General features: G+C 36.9%; 1 protein-coding gene across 3 annotated transcripts in view; it reads left to right on the forward strand.

Moving 5' to 3' along the window:
• NTN4 (netrin 4) overlaps positions 1–21,243 on the forward strand; it is a 115,663-nt gene extending 94,420 nt beyond the window's left edge. For 2 of the 3 annotated variants that reach the window (XM_034987811.1, XM_034987813.1), the window contains exons 6-10: positions 2,527–2,740; positions 3,087–3,202; positions 10,475–10,543; positions 14,196–14,366; positions 19,809–21,243. In XM_034987811.1, the coding sequence (XP_034843702.1) occupies positions 2,527–2,740; positions 3,087–3,202; positions 10,475–10,543; positions 14,196–14,366; positions 19,809–19,945 (707 nt within the window). In that variant the 3' untranslated portion in view covers positions 19,946–21,243. The remainder of the gene's footprint in view (positions 1–2,526; positions 2,741–3,086; positions 3,203–10,474; positions 10,544–14,195; positions 14,367–19,808) is intronic. The other variant, XM_034987812.1, reaches the window with a different exon arrangement.
• The last annotated feature ends 2,085 nt before the right edge of the window (positions 21,244–23,328 follow it).

Raw genomic sequence — 23,328 nt, forward strand, 5'->3', positions numbered from 1 at the left:
GGAAAAATAAAACAAGATGAAATCAGAGAGGGAGACAAAGCATAAGAGACTCTTAACTATAGTAAACAAACTGAGGGTTGCTGGAGGGAAGGGGGGTGGAGGGATGGGGTAACTGGGTGTTGAACATTAAGGAGGGCATGTGATGTAATAAGCACTGGGTGTTTTTGTTTGTTTGATTGGTTTGGTTTGGTTTTTTAAAGATTTTATTTATTTATTCATGAGAGACAGAGAGAAAGAGGCAGAGGCAGAGGGAGAAGCAGGCTTCCCACTGAGCAGGGAGCCCAATGTGGGACGCGATCCCAGGACCGTAGGATCGTGACCCTAAGCCGAAGGCAGACACTTAACCATCTGAGCCACCCAGGTGTCCGTCCTGGTTGCTATATAAGACTGATGAATCACTGACCTCTACCTCTGAAACTAATAATACACTCATATGTTAATTAATTGAATTTAAATTAAATTAAATTAAATTTTAGAAGAAAGAATCCCCATGTGATTCCCTGTGTTCCCTTTTCTGTGCTCCCATAGAATGCACAGGCCTCTTTTAGAGTACCTAGTCACAATGTATGGCAAGTTTTTATTTACTCCTGTTTCCCCAACAAGACCATGAGTTCCTTAAGGACTGACACCATTACTTAGACAAGCATAGATCCTATACCTCTACAAGAATTATTTATTGAATTAAATTGTTAGTTCACTATTAATTAACCATGTGCCAGACATCACACTAATGTAGCCATACACTATGTGCATGATCTCCTTTTATCCACACAACAACCGTCTGAGGATAGATATGGTTCTCATTTCCATTTTAAAGACAAGAAAACTGGGATAATGAGAAGCTAGGTCTCTTTCCAAAAGTCACACAGTCAGTAGTTGAGATCTGAAGCCAGATTGAAGCCAAACTATGATTTTAATGACAAAGAAATGAATCAATAGAAGATGTTTCCAAGGGGATTAAGGAGGGAGTGGGATCTGGAGTATTATCAGTTGAGATTTAGCAGCAAGACCTGGCCTAATAAGTGTCAGACTGTGCTATGTATCTTGCTGAAATAATTTCATTTAAAATCATTTCATCCTCATGAAATTTCTATGAGACCTAGATACCCAACTGAAGAAACTGAGGTTCAGGACAGTTGGGTGCTGGTGAGAGTTCTCTTCTGGATTGTAGACTGCCAACTCCTAATTGTAGCCTCACATCCTTCACAGAGAAGAGAGCATGGAGCTTTTCATCCCCTTATAAGGTCACCAATCTCATTACCCCCAAGACTGCATCCAAACCTCCCAAAGACCTCACCTCCAGATACCATCACACTGGAGACTAGGCTTCAACATATGAATCTGGGGGGTACAGAGTCAGTCCATAACACCATGCAAATTAAATCCAGCTTTCTTCCCATCTCAAACCTGAACCCTCTTGGCTGTATCACTATAAATTCATGACTACGCTAACCTCAAGTATGGCTTTTAAAGGTGTCTGGAAATTATACTTCACTTTCTTTGTCTTTCATTCACGCTCCCACTGCCGATCTTCATCTCTCTCACCTGATGACTTTCCTTCCTATTTCATCCATCAAATACAAGCAATCAGAAGAAAAGTTTTACCAGCTCCCACTCTTGCATTTATCCACTTTCCTGCACCTGAGTCCATATGCTCTGCCCTGCATCCTGTTACTATGAACTGATCACGTTCCTACCCAAGGCCAGCACCTTCTCTTCTACACCAGATCCTGTCTGTCTTCCTTACTCCATCATGCTTAAATATCCCTCCAACAATGCTCCCAGCTTTCTTCTGGTCATCAATTTTTCCCTTTCTCTTGGATCATTCCCATCAACATCAAATCTGTTGCAATTTTTCTCATCTTAAAATCAACAAAACAAAAACTCAAACCCACTTACTTTCATATCCCCCTCCAGTTTTAGCTACCACCACATTTCCGTACCCTTATAGAAAAGCTCCTCAAAAGAGCTGTCTGTTCTCATGCTCAAATTCCTCTACTCCCATCTCCTGAGTCCTCTTCAGATAGGTTCACCACTCATCACTACAGTGAAACTGTTCCTGTCAAGGACACCAATGGTCTTCATTTTGTCAAATGCAAAAATATATTCCCAATTCCCATCTTGGGACTGTCAGCATTTAACACAGTTCATGTTGCCTACCTGATGTTGAAACTTTGTTTAGCTTCCAGAACACCATACTCTCATGATTTTTTTCCTTTCTGGTTAACTGCTCCTTCCTTGTCTTCTTTGCTGATTCATTCTCAGCACCCCAAGCAAAATCCATTCATATTTAATGCCCTCTAATTTAGAATAAATAATGTAGTTCATTTGGCAGCAAATGTGCTTTCCTGATTTTATCTTCTCATCTGTAATTTAATTAGTTTTCATTCTCTGAGTATATACCAACTGGCTAAAGGAGGAGCCTTAGGGGTATGCTGGGTGGTGAAGGGAAACCATTTCAGGACTGATCTTCACAGATCACAGATAACCAGTTACTCATTGATGTTTGTGTGTCCTCTCTTGTAGTGTGTTCCTGTCATCCAGTTGGATCAGCTGTCCTTCCTTTCAACTCGGTGACCTTCTGTGACCCCAGCAATGGTGACTGCCCTTGCAAGCCTGGGGTGGCAGGGCCACATTGTGACAGGTGTATGGTGGGGTACTGGGGCTTCGGAGACTACGGCTGCAGGCCCTGTGACTGCGCAGGGAGCTGTGACCCGCTCACAGGAGACTGCATCAGCAGGTGAATGCTCATGGCTCTTGCTCTGTCCATATGTCCTTCAGATTCTTTTGAAGATCTGGTAGTGATTTGGAAAATCTTGCATGCTATCAGTACAGCAAAGATGTATTTGCACAGCTCTTTAAAGAATCTTTGTCAAACTGCGGAGTCATTTGTTTTTGCAAGATTCTAGAGATGGTCTGGTTCATTTTGCAGAATAAATTATTCTTAGCAATAGGCCCTTAAAACACTATTTCTGAAAAACTAAAAGGATGGGAAGGTACCTGATTAGGTTTAAGTCTCCATACATATGTTCATTTCATTCAAGTTCTAAGAGAGTCCTTAACTTCATCATTTTCTATTTTATTAGCAGCACAGACATAGACTGGTATCAAGAAATTCCTGACTTCCATTCCATGCACAATAAAAGCGAGCCAACCTGGGAGTGGGAGGATGAGCAAGGATTTTCTGCACTTCGACACTCAGGTGAGACAATGGATATAGCCAGTTATCATATTTCCAGGTCTGGTCTCGAGTAACAGTGATTTGTGACAAACCAGAAAACAACTCTTGGATCCTACCAGGGGAACTCTTTAGTTCTGAGGTTAATAAAGTAGTGACACCCCTGCCCATAAGCATAAAACTATTAAAGATAGCCAAAGAGTATTTTAACAAGCTTTTGTTTATTTTCTGATTATTAGAGTAACATTTCTAATTAGTATAGAAAATCTGGAAAATGCAAAACATCACAGTAAAAAAATACCCAAATCTCATTATCCAAACTGTTAGTGTTTTGGTGTGTTTCTCTCTAAAACATACTGTTTTCCACAGGTGAGAGCTAATTGAATATATTAGGTTTGGAAATGTAGAGATCCATTTAAAGGAAAAATATTCTTATAGACCTAACGAAACTTAATATACACAAAGATAAGTGTGAACTCCTTATGTTTATATCTTTTTTACAACTAGAAAACAAAAATAATTTTACAAAACTAATTATAAGCCAAATAACAAAACTAATAAAATTCAAAATAACACCATTAATTAAATATGAAAAATGATTTTTACTGAAGCCAAAACACTCTTTCCTACATAAATATGGTTCTTTGGGTCTACCAAGTCTATACTGCTATTTCCTCTGACTCTATTTTCCTATGATGTATACCAGTTCCTTTGTTTGATGAACATGCTGTGATATTGGTGTGAATACATGGTTTCTGTGTTCATCCTGCCTCTATTCTTCTCTTATAGAAAGTCAGGTGGTTCTATTCAGCACCAACTTGCTCCATAACACAAACACAAATGTGGGCATGAAATCTTGTGTCAGCATTTGGTTGTAAAGTGCTCCCCAAATGATCCAAATGAAACTTACAATAAATTTTTAAAAAATTTTTATTGGGGTATAATTGACATATAACATATTAGTTTAGGTGTACAACATAATGATTTGTGTGTATTGTGAAATGGTCACCAAAAAATTCTTTTTATTAAACATTACAAATGCCAAAAATGTATTGTTAACACCCATATACACACCTGCTAGTGTTACCAAATTTTACGTTTTGCCATAATTGTTTCATATTTTCATTTCAATTTTAAAGTGTTATACATTCGAAGACCTGTACCAGTCTCCAACTTCACTAGCCTCCCTTACTCCACAGAATAACCACTAACCTGAATTTTGGTATTTATCATTATCTTTCATGTTTTTACTATTACTACATATATAAATAGAGTGTTTGTTAAAATTGCATATACATGATAACTTACCTATGCCTTTAAAACTTTCTTTGATCTGAATATGTATTTTTTTTAGATTTATGCATTCTATTATTTGAATATGCCACTTTTTATTCTCTCTTTATCTGCCATTTAGGCTATTTCTAATTTCCAATTTTATGTAATGCTATAATGAATGTTCTTTTTTTAAATAATTTTTTTTTAAGATTTTATTTATTTATTTGAGAGAGAGAGAGAGCACAAGCACTGGGGGGGGGGGGAGGGGCAGAGGAAGAGAGACAAGCAGACTCCCCACCGAGCAGGGAGCCCAATGCGGGGCTGGATCCCAGGACCCTGGGATCATGACTTGAGCCGAAGGCAGACACTTAACTGAATGAGCCACCCAGGCACCCCAATGAATATTCTCTTAAATGTGACTTGGTGTACTTAAGAAGGAGAGTCACCAAAAAAAAAAAAAAAAAGAGTTTCATTAGAGCAGGGCTGGCAAACTGGCCCTCAGACCAAATCTGGCCTGCCAACTGTTTTTCTACAGCTCACAAGCTACCTGCTCTAAGGTTTATAGTTATAATTTAAATAGTTATATTAATACCTGCATAGTATCTTTAATTTTGTCTCTTAGCCCATAAATCTTAACACCTTTATTATCTATCCCTTTATAGAAAATGTTTGTTGATCTTCTCCTAGGGTAAAACTTAGCCACTGTTGGGTCACAAATATGGCTTTTTATCAAATTTACCACATATTGCCAAATAGCTCTCCAAAGTGGTTATACAGATTTGCATCTAGGAGCAAAGTATGACATCCTGTTGCTTTATATCCTCACTGATACTTTGTATTTATTTAACAATTTTTTATATAACACATACAAGGGGCCAAGCACTATTCTACCTCACTAACTCGGGCACAATTCAACTCATTTAATATTTTGGGGCTCCTAAAGTTAACATTATCAAATCTCTCAACTTTTGATGAGTATGGACTGGGACCTCACCATTTTAAATTGTATTTTACTGATTACTAACAGTTTTAGCAACTTTTCATGCTTTCTTAGCCATTCAGGTCTCTTTTTCTGTGTGTTTCCAATTTGTCGTTTTCTCACTAATTAGTAATTCCTTATAAATTCATCCATCTACCCAACATATATTTTTTGAACACCCACAATGTATGCCAGTACTGTAAATATAGTAATAGAACAGAAGAGATAAAAATCCCAGCCTCCAAGGAGCTTACATTCATGTGGAGGAAGACAACTAATAATATTAATAAGTAAAATATTTAGTGTCATGTTTTTTAATATAATAAATAAAGCAGGGAGGGAGATAATAAGTGGTCAGAGGGGCATACTTTTAAAAAAGGAGATCAAGGAAAATCCTGTGAAAGGTGACATATGAGGTAAAAAAAAAAAAAAGAAAACTAAAAAAGATAAGAGAGTAAGCTATACAGATAAAAGAGGGAGGAGAGTTTAGGTGGAAGAAACAGCAAGTGCAAAAGCCCTGAGGTCAGCAAGGAGACCAGGGTGCCTTTCTTACTGCACCTTTCTTACTGCGGCAGAGTAAGAAACCACAATTTTAATACACTTTCATAGAGAACTTATGGACTCTTCAACAACCAAGAACCCAAATTTGAGAAACACTGGTATTTGTTATTCTGTATCATGTTTTTTTTCACTTAACATAATCTTGTGATCATTTTCCTCATGGTTTCATTTTAGTTCACAACAGGAAAGAAGGTGGGAAAGATAAAGGAATACAAAGTAGTCATATTTATCTTTTTTAGCATTTGAAAAAGAAAAAAAATCTTTCCCATTAATTTTTGGCCTCAATGCTAAATAGTCTGAATTCTATAATTTTAACTCCAACCACTTTTGAAAATTTCTTCTATTTTTCTAACACAATGATTTTCATAATGATTCAAATTTGCCTGCTAGGCCAAATCTGTAAAAATCAAGTTTTTAGGACCATAGGACATTCATTAAGCCAATCATGTTACTAGGGAACTGGCAACGCACCAATTCAGCACATAACGTGCTGGCATCAGAATCACTTCAAACTCACATCCACAACAGCTGTTAGGTCTGTGCTATCCCTAGAGAGTCTCTGAAATTCATCTGGAGGAGCTCCAGATTGAGGAAGCCATTGTTCGGTTCCCTGATAAATATCAGTATTCCCATTGGGTATAGAATAGTGCTGTGCTCGTCGCACCTTTTTTAAACAACGAAAAAATGGTAATCAGTTTTCTAAGCACCATAGTTCGTTCTCAAATATATGTGCCTACCTACCTATTTACCTACCATAAGTTTCTCAAACTAGAAATATAATGCACTATACCAACAAGATACCCTTAATTTCTACCACTTCTTAGGAGACAGAGAACATTAGATGTAAAATTTTACCTCCTGTACAACAAATCTGGCTTTAAGTAGTACTACAGAATTTGTACAAGAAAACTGGTTTTAACCAGTACCACAGAACTATAAACAATGTTCTAATAGCCCAATATTAACTAACTAGGTTTTTCTCCCCTTCCAGATTTCCTTTAAGACAACACATCTGGGTTAAAGCCTGATCAACAAAGAGTCATTCAAAAACAAATTTTAGGGGTGCCTGGGTGGCTCAGTTGGTTAAGCGTCAGACTTTGGTTTCAGCTCAGGTCATGATCTCAAGATTGTGAAATTGAGCCCCCACAAAGGACTCTGCGCTCAGCAGAGTCTTGCTTGTCCCTCTCCCTCCCCCTCTGTCCCTCCCCACCCCCCCAAATAAATAAATAAAATCTTTTTAAAAAATGATTACAACAGTAATCTTATGAAAAAAATTTTTAATGTCTGGTTTCTTAACATATGAAAAGGGAGTATCTTCAAATAACAGAACTTTGTATGTTCCTGTTGGCTGAAGGACTACAAAGAAGAACATCAGTTGAGTAATAATATATGCCATTTGGAGTTCCATTAGGTTTTTTAGCACAGTAGTTACCGTACTCTCCAGCTTTGGTGGAATTATCAAAGGCTGCGGGCTATCTACTTAGGTTACTCCAATTTCCGAATGAGTAACTCTCTCTGCTATGTTTAGATTATATGCAGTATTATTTAACAAATCACAACAGCTAATTTTAAGAACCTTAGATTTCTCATTCCCACTATTTAATTCCACTGTGTTTTTCCACTTACACATCTCATTCTCTGGTTTCTAGAGCAGCTTTAGTTAGAGCCAATATGTCACTATTTGCCACATCACCATGTCTACCCAACCTCATCTCACCAGAATCATACTCTCATTTCCACGTGGATGTTTTGTCAGCAACTCTAATTCATTATATTCTCCTCATGCTAGACCTCTGTTGTTTTTGCCTAACCAGATCCATTTCCCCTTTATTCCTGCTATTTCTGCGGTAGCTCAACCCAGTTTTTCTCTGGGGAGCCACCCTTCCCCCCACCCCATTAAATACAGTCTTGGCCAGGCCAATCAGATGTGCTCTCCCTGGAATTTAACTCTTGAGCTGAAAGTGACAAGGTCTGAAAGTGATCCCAGTTCACGATTCCAATGGCAAATCCATAAAAGGGACTGCACAACAGTTCCTGATACCTAGGTCTTTGCTGCTCTCCCGATTCTTGTCTTTTCTGAGTTCTGGTTCTTCAGCTTTTTCTCCTCTCTGTGAGCTACTCCACATCCTTTCAACAACTAAGTTAAACCATTGATTGCCACAAAAAATCTTAAGTTATACACCCCTGAAGTGCTTCCCTATTTCTGTTAGTAATACTTCAATCTTCTGTCACCTTGGCTCCAAGGTGACAGGAAAACTCCAAGTTCATTCTTAGGCTTCCTCTTCCAATCCATTGACAAGATTTGTAGACCCTAAGTCTGCAGCCTCCCTTAATATTTCTTCCTCTCTAGACCTACAGCCATCTCTTTTGTTCAGACCCACATTTCATCTGACTTAGAGAGAATACAGTGGAAAGATCAGGGGCTTCAGATTCTCCCAGACCCAGGCTAAAAATCTGGCTCTTCTACTGTTAGTTATGTTGCCTTGGACAAGCTAATTAACTTCTCTGAGCCTTTATTTTTTCATTTGTTAATAATGCCTATCTCATAAGGTTATTATATATATTAAACAAGATCATATGGATAAAGTTCCTTATATAGTTTATGGCTTGTGGTTGGCACTCAATTCAGTTACTGTTGCTGTCATCAATTTCATCAGCTTCTAACTGGTCCCTACTTCCATTTTCTCTCCATTCCAATAATTTTTATAAGCTTTGAAAATTCCCCTTTATCAATGGGCAAAACGGAGGAAGGGGAATGGGAGATACAGACTTCCATTTATGAAATTAATAAGTCATGAAAATAAAGGTATAGCATAGGGAATACAGTCAATGATACTGTAATAGCACTGCATGGTGACAGATGGTAGCTACACTTGTGGTAAGCATAGCATAACATATAACTTGTTGAATCACCTGAAACTAATGTAACATTGTGTGTGAACTATACTAAAAAAAAAAAATCCCCTTTCTCTAACAAATTAAATTCAGGCCCTATCAGTCAAGGCCCTCCATGATATCTTCTACTATTCACAACTCAATCTGTACCCAAGAAAAACAGAACCACTGACTCTTCCATGAACACACCCTGCTCTTCTCTCTTACATCTCTACATTCTTGTCAAATTTCTACCTGTTAGAATCTTAGATGAATAAATAAATATAAAACACTTAAAATAGTGCCTGGCACATAGTAACTGCTCCTCAGTAAATGTTACCTACTTTCATGCCACTCAATGCCTACGACATGCAATGAGTGAGGGCAGAAGGGGAGGGATGATAAAATTATATCTAATTGTTAAGTAAGAATGGAAATCCTACCCCTTCTGGGTTCTAGGAATATAAAGATAAATAAGATGTAACTGTCATCCTCAAGGATCACAGTTTATTTATTTTTAAAGATTTTATTTTTTATTTATCTGACAGAGAGAGAGAGAGAGTACAAGCAGGGGGAATGGCAGGGAGAGGGAGAAGCAGGCTCTCATTGGGCAGAGAGCCCAATGCAGGGCTCGAACCCAGGACCCTGGGATCATGACCTGAGCTGAAGACAGTCGCTTAACCGACTGAGCCACCCAGGTGCCCCAAGGATCACAGTTTAGAGAGGAAGCAGATAAATCAATGAGGATGCTATGTATAGATTCTATCAAAGGCATTTTGAAAGTCTGTCACAAGGAGTGCCAAATGTCTGACACACAATAACTGTCACACATCACTTAAACTGTCAGAAAAAAATATCCTACTTATTCTTCAGAGTCCATTTCAAATCCTTCTTCAGCCATGTAGCCTTTTTCCATCTTCCCAAACATGTGGCCCTCCCACCCACACATATTGTACCTGTCTTAGAACACTTATCACTGTGTATACACTTGCTTTATTTACCTTACTGAATTGTAAGCCTTCAGGCAAGAATGGTATATTGCTCATCTTTATATACTCTGAAGTATATAGCGTCATGTCCTGCACATAATAGGTGCTCGATAAATACTTTTAAATAGGATGGCATTACCTTCAAAAGACTGCTCAATTATTTTACTCTATTTGACTTTTGCTGTGGTGAACATTAATCGCAAAAAGACAGTTGTCTTTCCTATAGTTTATCCATTCCGTTGTTCCTTTCCATTAGCATGGAGTCTTAATGCTGGACTATATCTATCGTAACATCAATTATAAGCATTAAAATATATCATTGTTTCTACCTCTATTTCTCCTAAGTCAATATTTTATTGAATGATAACTAATTCAATTCAGAAAGTGACTCTACTTTGTTTGAATGACTTTTTATGGTTTCTTAGTATTTATGGATTATGTTGTATGAATCACTCAAGCCTTAAAGAGTTCTACCACCTGACACCTGAAACTAATATAACACTATATGTTAATTATACTTCAATTAAAAAAAAATGAGTTACGCTACCTAGATTTACTTGCTCGGTTTTTTTTCTCTTCTTTGTTTCTAAATAACTATTTTTCATTTACTTCCTGTAGGTAAATGTGAATGTAAAGAACAGGTGTTAGGAAACTCCAAGGCATTCTGTGGAATGAAATATTCATATGGTAAGTTTGAAGTCCTTGAATGCTGCTTCTTTTTTTTTTTTTTTTAAGATTTTTTATTTATTTATTTGACAGAGAGAGACACAACGAGAGAGGGAACACAAGCAGGGGGAGTGGGAGAGGGAGAAGCAGGCTTCCCGCTGAGCAGGGAGCCCGATGCGGGGCTTGATCCCAGGACCCTGGGATCATGACCTGAGCCGAAGGCAGATGCTTAACGACTGAGCCACCCAGGCGCCCCTCCTTGAATGCTTCTAAGAATCTATTCACACCAAGTACAAAGAGTTTTTTTTAGGAATTGGGAGGCTTAGTCTATGACATTCTCAATATATCAAAGCATTAGTCTTATATAATAATTTTTTTTAAAGATTTTTATTTATTTATTGAGAGAGATAGTGAGAGAGAGCATGAGAGGGGGAGAGTCAGAGGGAGAGGCAGACTCCCTGCTGAGCAGGGAGCCCGATTTGGGACTTGATCCTGGGACTCCAGGATCATGACCTGAGCCGAAGGCAGTTGCTTAACCAACTGAGCCACCCAGGCGCCCCAGTCTTATATAATAATTTTTAATAAAGATGCTGTTGAATGTCCTGGTGAGGGCAGGAGGCTTGTAGAGCAAAGGCAAGGCCATCCTACTATGAGGAAAAGAGGCAAGTCTCTAGCCACTAAAATGATTCCTGTGCCAGTTTCATGTAGTAATACCAGTTTCAAGTAATAATCTCTGCTAGTTATCATGTAGTAAGACTAAGCAGAAATCAGTTTAAACACTATTTCACAGTGATTAAGAGCTCGAGCTTTGGATTCAAACATACATGGGTTTGATTTCTGGTCTATCGCATGGATCACTTAACCTCTCTAGATTTCTTCATCTGTAAAATAAGGATGATGCCACCTATCCCATAAAATGGGATTTTTGAAAAGCACACAACACAATATCTAGCACACAATATATATGCTCAGTAACTGGCAAGGAGGAGGAAGAGGATATATATTTGGGAAGCACTGAGATTAGTTGTCCATCCAAGGCTTTTCCCTGCCCTCTCTGTATACTCTAGACTCCTGTACCTTTCAAGTACCAGGAAAATATAGATAAAGGAAAATGTCACTGCCCTAAGACTGTTACTATCTTCAAATTCTAAATGGCCTTATGTTTACTATTAAAGCAAATTAGATGCCTTGTCTTGCCAACATATTCTTGACTAGTATCTAAGGCTTTTTATTGTTCCATAATTCATACTGCCTGAAATACACATTACAATGAAGAGAAAATTTTAAGTCATGATTTCTGAAATCAAGTGTTTAGGTTCTTGATAACATTGTACTTAATCTCATAAAAGATAAAAAAGTAAATGTTAAAACCTCACAAATCTTATCTAAAATTACATACATATTTCCCTCCTTTCACCTGACAACTTGGCTAAATAACAGAAGAAAACTTTTTTTTTTTTTTAAAGATTTTATTTATTTATTCATGAGAGACAGAGAGAGAGAAAGAGGCAGAGGGAGAAGCAGGCTCCCAAGGAGCAGGAAGCCCGATGCGGAACTCGATCCCAGGACCCTGGGATCATGACCTGAGCTGAAGGCAGACGCTTAACCGTCTGAGCCACCCAGGCGCCCCAGAAGAAAACTTTTGAAATATATAGTGCTCAATAAAGAAAAGTTAGTTTAGAGAAAATGGTATTTACTATCAGAAGCAAAAAACATGACAATTTAGTCCAAAGGTAGTCAGTTTAGTGGAAATGTCAACTGGTTTTCAGTATTTAGTAGCTCTCTAAATTTACAAACAACTGCACTGGCATCTTTTAATACAACTGTATTATTTTCTCCTTAAGAAGACTTGGACACGGGTGCCTGGGTGGCTCAGATGGTTAAGTGTCTGCCTTCAACTCAGGTCATGATCCCAGGGTCCTGGGATTGAGCCCCGCATCGGGCTCCCTGCTCTACAGGAAGCCTGCTTCTCCCTCTCCCACTCCCCCTGCTTGTGTTCCCTCTTTCGCTGTGTCTCTCTCTGTCAAATAAATAAATAAAATCTTAAAAAAAAAAGAAAGAAAGAAAACTCGGACACTCTTAATGATGTAATTAAATACTTTGTTCTTACTAGGTGCAATACACCCACAGACTTGGAAAAAAATGGTTTCCCCCTCCCCATTCTCTCTATTAATAGGGGAAAAAGCTTGATTCATTTGTTTATTCCTTTGGCAAATATTTATTAAGCTATAAGAGTGAATAGATGAGGTCCCAGTTCTCTTTGAGCATACAGTCTGTAGAAAAATAATAGTGAACATTTGTTGAGCATTAGCCATGAGCCGAGCACTATGCTACATACCCTTCATACATTTATCTTACTGGGGTTCCAGCCCAAACTCCACCTCTAACTAACTGGTCATGCAAATTTGGGAAGTTCACTTAATTTCTTAAAATTTGCTTCCTCAAACATAAAACAAGACTAGATGAACTCTTAAGACCCATTAAAAGCCGGGGCGCCTGGGTGGCTCAGTTGGTTGAGCGACTGCCTTCGGCTCAGGTCATGATCCTGGAGTCCCTGGATCGAGTCCCTGGATCGAGTCCCGCATCGGGCTCCCTGCTCGGCAGGGAGCCTGCTTCTGCCTCTGACCCTCCCCCCTCTCATGTGCTCTCTCTCTCTCATTCTCTCTGTCTCAAATAAATAAATAAAATCTTAAAAAAAAAAAAGACCCATTAAAAGTCTAAAATTTGGTGATTCTATAAAAACTGCTATCTGACAACCATATTCTCAGGAATTGGGACCAGCCAGTATAGAGTTCCCTCATTACACAGAATTTTCCATCAAGATATAAATGAGGATGGAAGAACTCTTCTAACAATATAGAACACTACATCCAGTGTCCCTTAGGTGTACTTTCTTCCCCACCCCAAATTATTCCACTGCTTAATCCCCAGCCATATCCAATTCATAGATGGAAGAACATAGCATAATACAATCGTGAGTTATAGAGAATACTGAAGCTCTGCCATGATGTGGAAAGACAGCCACCCTAACCCCAGTCAGCTTGCATTTTACATGCAGGGAAGAAGATTAAATAATCAATATTTAATTATTTAATCTCTTTAGATTATGTAAAATATATTCTGGCAGTAACATTTTGTTTGTTCTTTGTTGTAACTTTAATACACAGTGAACCACAGAGTAAAATATAGTCAGAATCTAAATATAAAATGTTCTTCCTATACACCTTCTATTTGGATTTGATAGCTAACTGTGTTTAAGACTATGTTTGTAGTAGGCAAATGGCTGACAGTCTCTTAGCATAATGATATGGGAAATAGTGGTTGAAAATGTCTAAGAAGGGAGAGTATAGTTAATATAGATAAATAAGGTGAAACCAATGCAAAAGTTAGTGAGCCTAATGATTTTTTTATTTGAGTTTTTTAAAATTCCAGTATAGTTAACATACAGTTTTTTTAATTAGCTTCAGGTGTATAATACAGTGATTCAACAATTCTACATATTACTCAGTGCTTATCAAGATTAGCCTAATGATTTTTAAAGCAAATTTCCACATTTGCATCATCATTAATTAACTTTTCCATTATACTCTGAAATGCATATTTAAGTTATTCCAAGTTCAAAAGGCAGTATGAAATTCTATGCATTTTGACTTTTGGAATTGTCTGGTTACAGTGCTAAAAATAAAGATTTTATCAGCTCATGACAAAGGGTCTCATGCCGAGGTCAATGTGAAGATAAAAAAAGTCTTAAAATCTACCAAATTGAAAATTTTACGAGGAAAACGAACATTATATCCAGAATCGTGGACTAACAGAGGCTGCACTTGTCCAATCCTCAATCCTGGTAAGCATTAGACTTCTCTAGCTTAATAACTACTTTGTCTCTGCTGATTTGCTCCTTGTCTTAACATTCTCTAAACCACAACTGAAATAAACTCACCAAGAGTATCTCTCCTTTTCACCATCTGAATTCTGGGGACAATCCAAATGGAAGTCTTTGAACTGACATCAAAAAATTATTTCTCTTCCACATGTTCTATAAAAGTAAAATATTTTAAAATCCAGCAATATAATATTTTCTGCCCTAAAAGAGAAGTCTCAGCTTGGTTCCAGGTACCAGTAGCATAGAAAACACTTTCGTAAATTTGGATGCCACTAACACTTCATCTGAAAGCTAGGTCCTATTATGGTGCCCTGGGTAGACCTTGCTCCCAAAGGAAATTCGAATGCAAAAATTCCATCTGTGCAAATAATATTGAATTCATTTTTTACAATTGCATGAGAAGCATCTGTGTCTCCTGGATAGAAAACAACTCTCAAATTCTCATCATCTTGTTTTTCATTAAATGATCATTCTGGTTTCAAATTAGAAACAGCAGAAATTAAAAAAACAACAACAACAAAACCACTACAGAATCTTAGAGAAACTTGAAATTAAGGGAAATTTGCATCTTCAAATGTAATTACGGTAGAAGAGCCAAGCAAGTAAGCATGGGATTCTTACCTTTATAATCTACAAGTACACTTTCATACTGTGTCATATGCTACTTACTTCTGTCTCCTTCATTAAATTTGAGGATGGGATTTAGATTTTTGATCATAGCATCTCTAGTACCTACCATTAGTACCTAAATAATAACACAGTACCCAGATAGTAAGTTCTATTAAAACAAACATATTTTGGGGTCATCACTTGGTTAAGCGTTTGCCTATGATCCTGGATCCCGGGATTGAGCCCACATCGGGATCCTTCTCCCTCTGCCTGCAGCTCCCCCTGCTTGTGCTTGCTCTCTCTCTCTCTGTCTCTCTCGCCCTCTCTCTGACAAATAAATAAATAAATAAAATCTTTAAAAAAACACTTTTTTTAAATCCTCTGTATTTCCCACATTATGTACTTGCCATCTGTTTCTTAATTGCACTGCTAATACAGGTGCATAATTTATGTTCTGGATCTAATTCCTTTCAAATAAAAGTCCAGGAAACCTCAGTTATGTTCTTAAGAAGTCACTGTAGTCTTTGACTAATAGCAAAGAGAAACAGATAACTGAGTGACAAAGAAAAAGGGAAACTCTCAATGAAATATTCCCCCCAACCTAAACAATCTAAAATATAAAACTCTTGACTTTTTAACTATTGACTAATCTCTTATATCCTTTTATGCCCTTTTAATATTTTATTTAAATTCATTTAAATTTTAATAAGAAAAAAAGACATTTTATTTTTTTTATTTTTTATTTTATTTATTTATTTATTTATTTTTTTAAAGATTTTATTTATTTATTTGAGAGAGAGCACATGAGAGGGGGGAGGGTCAGAGGGAGAAGCAGACTCCCTGCAGAGGAGGGAGCCCAATGTGGAACTCGATCCAGGAACTCCAGGATCATGACCTGAGCCGAAGGCAGTTGCTTAACCAACTGAGCCACCCAGGCGCCCCGGAAAAGAAGACATTTTAGATAATAAATAAATATGTTTCCGAAGGACAAATGAAGTAATCAGAATCTTAGATTTTGAACACAGGGAAATGAAGAGTCCTTAATTTAAGTTCTATTTCCCAATAATCTGTGTGTAGAGGCTCTTCCTATAAGCACTTCCTATTATCTTAGCAAAAGAAAAAATAATCTGCCTAGTTTTTTAGTTAAGACATTAAAAAAAAAAAAAAAGAAAAGCTTTGGGCATCTGAGCCACCCTCCAGGAAGTGAACTATACTTCCTCATCAGGTTTCTGCCAGAGTCAAAGAACCAACTGAGTTCATCACAATTGAAAACATAAGTGCAATTATTCAAAGAATTCTTAAAAACATGTTTACTCGCTTTGAAGAAAAGACTGGAACCTGCCAAAGCAAAACCAGACACTCTTTCATTTCACTTTGTTTTTCCATTTTTACAAGTTCAATAGCTAAGGCTAAAGAAAGCTGATAAGAAAATTCGGAAACCTTACACACCAACTAGCTTCCTCTGCTACTTTTTGAAAAGGAACAGTCTAATTGACAACCCTGCAAATTCATTCCTTCCTACATTCATACATACATTTACTCATTCATCAATCAATTTAGGATATCAAGACTAGCAGTGAAGTATTATATTTTCTTTCTCTATGGAAATAAAATAAACTTTGTGCCCTCAAACATGTAGTAAAGTAGATGTCGAAAGCAAAAAATAGGAAAGTAAAAAGTAAATGCTAGTAAGTGATACAACAGATAACATTATTTTCCACGCTAATTTTTGGCATGATGCTGCTCCATAATTAATGAATTTATTCAGTATCATTTCTATTAGTTCAGTGTATATTCATACTTTAAATTAATGGCAAACTCCTATAGTATTTGTTCTCTTGATAGTTTCAAAGTAAATTCATTTAAAATACTAAACTTAACAATGAAGTTTCCTAAAAATTATTTATTGTATTTTTATATGAGGATTTTGTTACTTTAGGTATAATACCATTGTATCTAGTTTTTAAGTCTCTCAAGTCTCTCTTATTCAAGCACAGTTCCTTTTTTATTTTTTATTTTTTTTATTTTTATTTTATTTTTTTTTTTTTTAAAGATTTATTTATTTATTTGAGACAGAGAGAATGAGAGAGAGAGAGCACATGAGAGGGGGGAGGGTCAGAGGGAGAAGCAGGCTCCTCGCTGAGCAGGGAGCCCGATGCGGGACTCGATCCAGGGACTCCGGGATCATGACCCGAGCTGAAGGCAGTTGCTTAACCAACTGAGCCACCCAGGCGCCCCCACAGTTCCTTTTTTAATTGTTGAAAAATTATTAGTGTTGAAGAATCCAGGCCAAGTGTCCTGTAGATTATCTTACCTTCTATATTTGACTGGTTGGTTCCTTGTCATGTCATTTAGCTTGTCCCTCTACCTCCTATGTTTCTTGTAATCTCTAAAAAAAATCTTGATAGATTCAAGATAAACATTTTGATTAGAATCCACTAGAGATATTGCTGGGTATGTACTTCATGTTAAATCATATCAGAAGACACATAAGACCTGGATAACCCACCATCAGGGCTGCTAAACTTGACCCTTGGGTTAGAGTGATGACAGCCTGATCTCTCCATTGGGCAGTTTTGTTTTCCCTTTTGAGATTAGAAAGTAATGAGTGTAGTGTTATTTAGTCATGATACAAATATCCAGTTTCCCATTGACCATTGATTTGATGATGTTACCACCAACTGGTAGTCCTTCCTGAATCAATAATTTCATTAGAGCTTAAGAAACGATGTTTTTCTGATTTCCCTCATTTACTAGTTGACATTCTTCTGTAAGGGGACTTTCTCTTTCAAGCTGGGCTATAGGTTACCATTCAATATAGTTCCTATTTAAAGGCAGGGTAAATGCTAAATTCTTTCCTTATAATTCCCAAAGTGCTTACCTTTCAAAGTAAGTAATGGTCTTAACAGCTGCTTCAAAAGATGACAAACCAATTTTTTTCTGGATTTTTCTTTTTTGAGTATCATTTTGGAATTACGGATTTTTATTGATTCAGTATGTTTCGATAGATACAATCATTATGTTCCTCGGTGCTCCAATTATCACAACTTTAACAAGTTGTAACCCTTTCTTGCTAGCTCCCATGTCCTTTTACAATGACCCCCATTAATCTTTGAGAGCTTCCTCGATTTTTAGCACAATAAGATGTCCCCTGCTACATTGTATCTTCCTGTCCTGGACCTGCAATAGCATTTCTGCAAGAAGCCTGGTTTGGTTTGGTTTTGTTTTTAGCGAGATCTGTTTAATTTGCACAGTATGTCTACTATAGGTGTTCATTGCTACTGGAATGCCTTTTTTTTTTTTAGATCATTTCAGTGGATGAACAAAAACTATATATAATATAGTAATATGTTTTATTTTTATTTTATTAATATATATTAATTTATATATATACATATAAACCCATGAGTTTAAATTGATATTTTCAGGTTAATTTTAACATCTACTATTTTTTCTTAAGTTTTAAAATATATGTCTCTTTATCTTGGAAAGTTCTCCTTTATAAACATAATTACTTATTTGCTCTGTCCTATAATATTAAAGAAAATTGTTTCAAAATACCAATATTGATAGTATTACAAACACCTACTGAAGGAGATTAACATATTTCCTTTTTTTGATGTATAGGTAATGAGACTGTCCTTTTCATTTCTGTATGTCAACCAAAATTTTTTATTTGAAGCCTGAAAAGAATTTTGAATTACAAAGGTCTGGTGAAGTCTAATCTTTTTTTTTTTTTTTAATATGACAAACAAACATCCTATATTCCAAGAACACATTTACTTTCTATAGGAGATACGTGTCACTTTGTACCATTCATAACTTTTTTTTCTCCTCTTATCTCACTTTTTTTTATTATGTTATGTTAATCACCATACATTACATCATTAGTTTTTGATGTAGTGTTCCATGATTCATTGTTTGCATATAAAACCCAGTGCTCCATGCAGAACGTGCCCTCTTTAATACCCATTACCAGGCTAGCCCATCCCCCACCCCCCTCCCCTTTAGAACCTTCAGTTTGTTTCTCAGCGTCCATAGTCTCTCATGGTTCGTCTTCCCCCTCCAATTTACCCCCGTTCATTTTTCCCTTCCTACTATCGTCTTCTTTTTTTTTTTTTTAACATATAATGTATTATTTGTTTCAGAGGTACAGTTCTGTGATTCGTCAGTCTTACACAATTCACAGCGCTCACCATAGCACAGACCCTCCCCAATGTCTATCACCCAGCCACCCCATCCCTCCCACCCCCCACCACTCCATAACTCATAACTCTCTTCCAATATGTTTTTCCAAATGGTTGTCTCACTTTTATAAAAATCCTCCTTAATATGTACTACCATACATAGTGAGTCTCCAAGAAATACTAATTTATAGCAGTATGCTAAGTACCCACAGAATCCTTACTTCTTTACCATAGAAGGTAGTATAACATAAAGTAAAAGTTCTACAACTAGACAGACCTGAACTTGAGTCAGAGTGCTGCTATTCACTGGGAGACACTGAACAAGTTTTGTAATCTTGCTGAGCCTTAGTTTCCTTATTTGTAAAACGAGAAAACAAAATACCTACTTCATAGGGTTATTTTCAAGATTAAATGAAATAATACACATAAGCCACTTAACACATAGTAAATGTTTACTAAGTACCAGCTATCACTGCCTGGGACTCCCTATTTCAACTATGAATATATAAAACCAGGAACCGTGCATATAAAACCACCAAAGTCACATCTCCTCCCCCACTTCAATAAATTATGATACTATATAGCCCCCAACTTTGTTCTCTTTTAGGTTTGGAGTACCTTGTGGCAGGACATGAAGATGTAAGAACAGGCAAACTAGTCGTGAATATGAAAAGTTTTGTCCAGCACTGGAAGCCATCCCTTGGGAGAAAAGTCATGGATATTTTAAAAAGAAAGTGCAAGTAGCAACAAAGGTATATAGCACATAATGGCACTTCTCTATGTAGAAAACATAAGCTTAATGGAAAGGAGACCTCAAAAACAAAACTGGAATTTTTTAAGTGCCAAAATACATAGAAATATTCCAATGCATGGGCCTAGTCTAACCTGTCTCTTTGGGGGCCATGTTTAAATACAGTTTGTTTTATAAAGACAAATGAAAAATCCTACCCTGATAACTGCCTCCTATGGGACTGATTCTGTAATTCGTAACTATTCAGAGTATTTTTAATAGCAGTATGATATTTAGCAGTAATCCATTAAGAGGAGTACATCTAACAAGGACTCCTTCCAGCTTCAGATATGTTACTTATATTTGTGCTACTTAAAGTAATTAAGGAGATTTTAAGGACTCCCCAACCCTACTATCAAAAAAAGGTTTTTCTTAAAAAAGAGCCTGCCTTTGTGTGATGTGTGTGAACTTTGGTCTATGGAGTGTTAAATGGAAGCTCTCCACATGTATATACTATTTCCTTGTATAAAGCACTTTACTACCTACCACTTGTGTTGGGAAAGTTTGAAGACCATGGTTGACAGAAAGAAAAATAAAGGGCGTGTAAGAAAACCTACTGAAACAGAAGCACTGCCACCACGTGTGGACAAAAGGAAGTTGTACGTCTTAGCTCTGAACACTTGGAGAAAACCTAAAAGGAGAACATGTTTGCATATGAAGTCTCAGCTTCAGGCTAGAGGTTAGATTCCACAGATACCAGCCATGATGAAAAATTTTAAAAAACTAAACAAAATGAGACTTTAAAATAAGAGGAAGAAGAACTCTTAAGAGTAGAAATATGCTTGGATGAAAAGGAAATGGACTTTAAATTTTTAAAAGCTCATTTATTTGCAATGCACTTGTATACACGGCAGAAATTACTGTAGACACAGAATTTGTTTTATTTTTGTGTTTAGTATTTAAACCTGAATGTTGGAACAGTTTCCTCCTTATCTTTATTAACAGTATATGGCCATTATATTTGCTCATTTTTTTGACACAGTGTATGTGATAGTTCACCAAACCACAGTTTTCATTATTACTCATCTTCTGTACCCATGCACAACCACAAGACATACAGTTTCTTCTGTACTTGAATATACAAAACATAAACCACAGTGCCACAAGATTAACTTCACATACAGAACATATTTTTTTTCCTGAGGTCCTGTGGACTTGCAAAATATATATATATATATATATATATTGCTCTGTTAATTTTTTATATTTCATATATGTAATAAAGGAATATGATTTCCTGATTTTTGTCTCATTTCCTGGTCAACTCTGCTAAAGATTACTTTGTCTTAATGAGGGAACTCAAATCTAATTCTTTAAATTAAGAAAATCAAAGAAGGGCCTGGTATTTCTACTCTTTTACTCTGGGGTGTGGGGATAGAGTGGAAGCTAATTCAGATGGGATTAGTTTCTGTAGCCTTTGGACGTGAACTTTTATCAGATGAAGTGCATTCTTATACTACATTTACTTGTTAAAAAGCAATGAAAGTTCACTGTTGAAAATACAGAAAACCGGGGCACCTGGGTGGCGCAGTTGGTTAGGCATCTGACTCTTGGTTTCGGCCAGGTCGTGATCTCAGGGTCGTGAGATTGAGCCCCACATCAGGCTCCAGGTTTATCAGAGAGTCTGCTTGAGATTCTCTCTCCCTCTCCCTCTGCCCCTCCCATTTGTGCTTGCTCTCTATAAAATAAAGAAATAAATCTTAAAAAAAGAAGAAGAAGAAAATACAGAAAACCATATCAGGAAAAAAAAAAAGACCTACATTTAAACCATCTGGTGATGACAGCTGTTAGCATTTTAGTGCCCAGGCTGCTAGACTGCTTTCTACACATGTACATACCTTTTATAGAATTGGAATTCTACTATACATACTCTCATGAAATCTGCTTTTATAACCTGTAGCATGTCTTATCTTTTCCTATCTTATCCTGGTAGGTGGAATGCCATTTAGTAGCGTATGATTTACAAGCAACTTATCAAACATGTTGGTAAGTATATCACATCAAGAAAAATATTTTAAATACATCAAATATAGAATTTTCTCAACTTTCAGAATTGCCAAGGGGCCTTGTTTTCCATTTCACTTTATTTAAAATAACTATTGCCCCGTGTGCCTGGGTGGCTCAGTCGTTAAGCATCTGCCTTCAGCTCAGGTCGTGGTCCCAGGGTCCTGGGATCGAGCCCCACATCGGGCTCCCCGCTCTGTGGGAAGCCTGCTTCTCCCTCTCCCACTCCCCCTGCTTGTGTTCCCTCTCTCTCGCTGTGTCTCTCTCTGTCAGATAAATAGATAAAATCTTTAAAAAAAATAAAAATAACTTGCCCATTAAAAAGAATACAAATAATGTCTATTTCTTAAGAGTAGAAAAATGTACATAATATATTAAATTTAAAAAATTGCAGAATACATATAGTAATAACACCTGCCCCAAAACACATTTATAATATAAAAAGTGATCTAAAAGGCCCAAAAGATAGACACATCATAGCAGTATTTACCCCTGTAAGGGAAAGAAGGAGGGAGATTTTCACTTTTTATTTTGCATATATTTATATTGCTTGGCATTCTTTCATTGATCATGTACTACTTTTGTAATTTATTTTTTTAACAATTAAAATTTAATCAATTGTTTGTAAAGTCTGTTCAAGCAAAGTTATAACTAAAAGTTTAATTTTAACTAGTTTGCCAAATTACGGGGCCCCTAATGGGTCTTCCCGTTCCTTCTTTTTTTTTTTTAAGATTTTATTTATTTGACAGAAAGAGACACAGCGAGAGAGGGAACACAAGCAGGGGGAGTGGGAGAGGGAGAAGCAGGCTTCCTGCCAAGCAGGGAGCCCGATGTGGGGGCTCAATCCCAGGACGCTGGGATCATGACCTGAGGCAAAAGCAGATGCTTAACAACTGAGCCACCCAGGCTCAGTCCTTTTTAACTGGAATCTTCTTCCTTAGGTGCTCTTTCAAAACCTTCTCTGGCAACATTAAAAAAAAAAAAATCATTGTTATAACTAACTGTTTCTTAATATCTTCATTCTTAAATCACCTGAAGCCCTTCAACTGCAGTTTTAATTCCTTATGAGCATCATTTGGCTTCCAAAGTAGAAAAAAAAGAAACCTATGTTCCCCACCCGTCAAAGTATGAGCAAGCCACCTCAAGGCCCCCTTCCCATTCCATTATTTCATTGTTCTGCCACACTTCCTATCTACACTTTCTCCTCCTTGGCATCTTTCAAAATAACGATCACAGTACCAAGGCAACAGAGTCAAAGAAATATTCTATCTATGGCTTCACCTCCTTCGAGAGCTATTAGGAAAGTCTCTGCCCCCAGAGCATTACTCCCAGT

This window comes from Mirounga leonina, unplaced genomic scaffold (assembly GCF_011800145.1).
Source record: "Mirounga leonina isolate KUSES-001 unplaced genomic scaffold, KU_Mleo_1.0 Mir_418, whole genome shotgun sequence".
NCBI lineage: Eukaryota > Metazoa > Chordata > Mammalia > Carnivora > Phocidae > Mirounga > Mirounga leonina.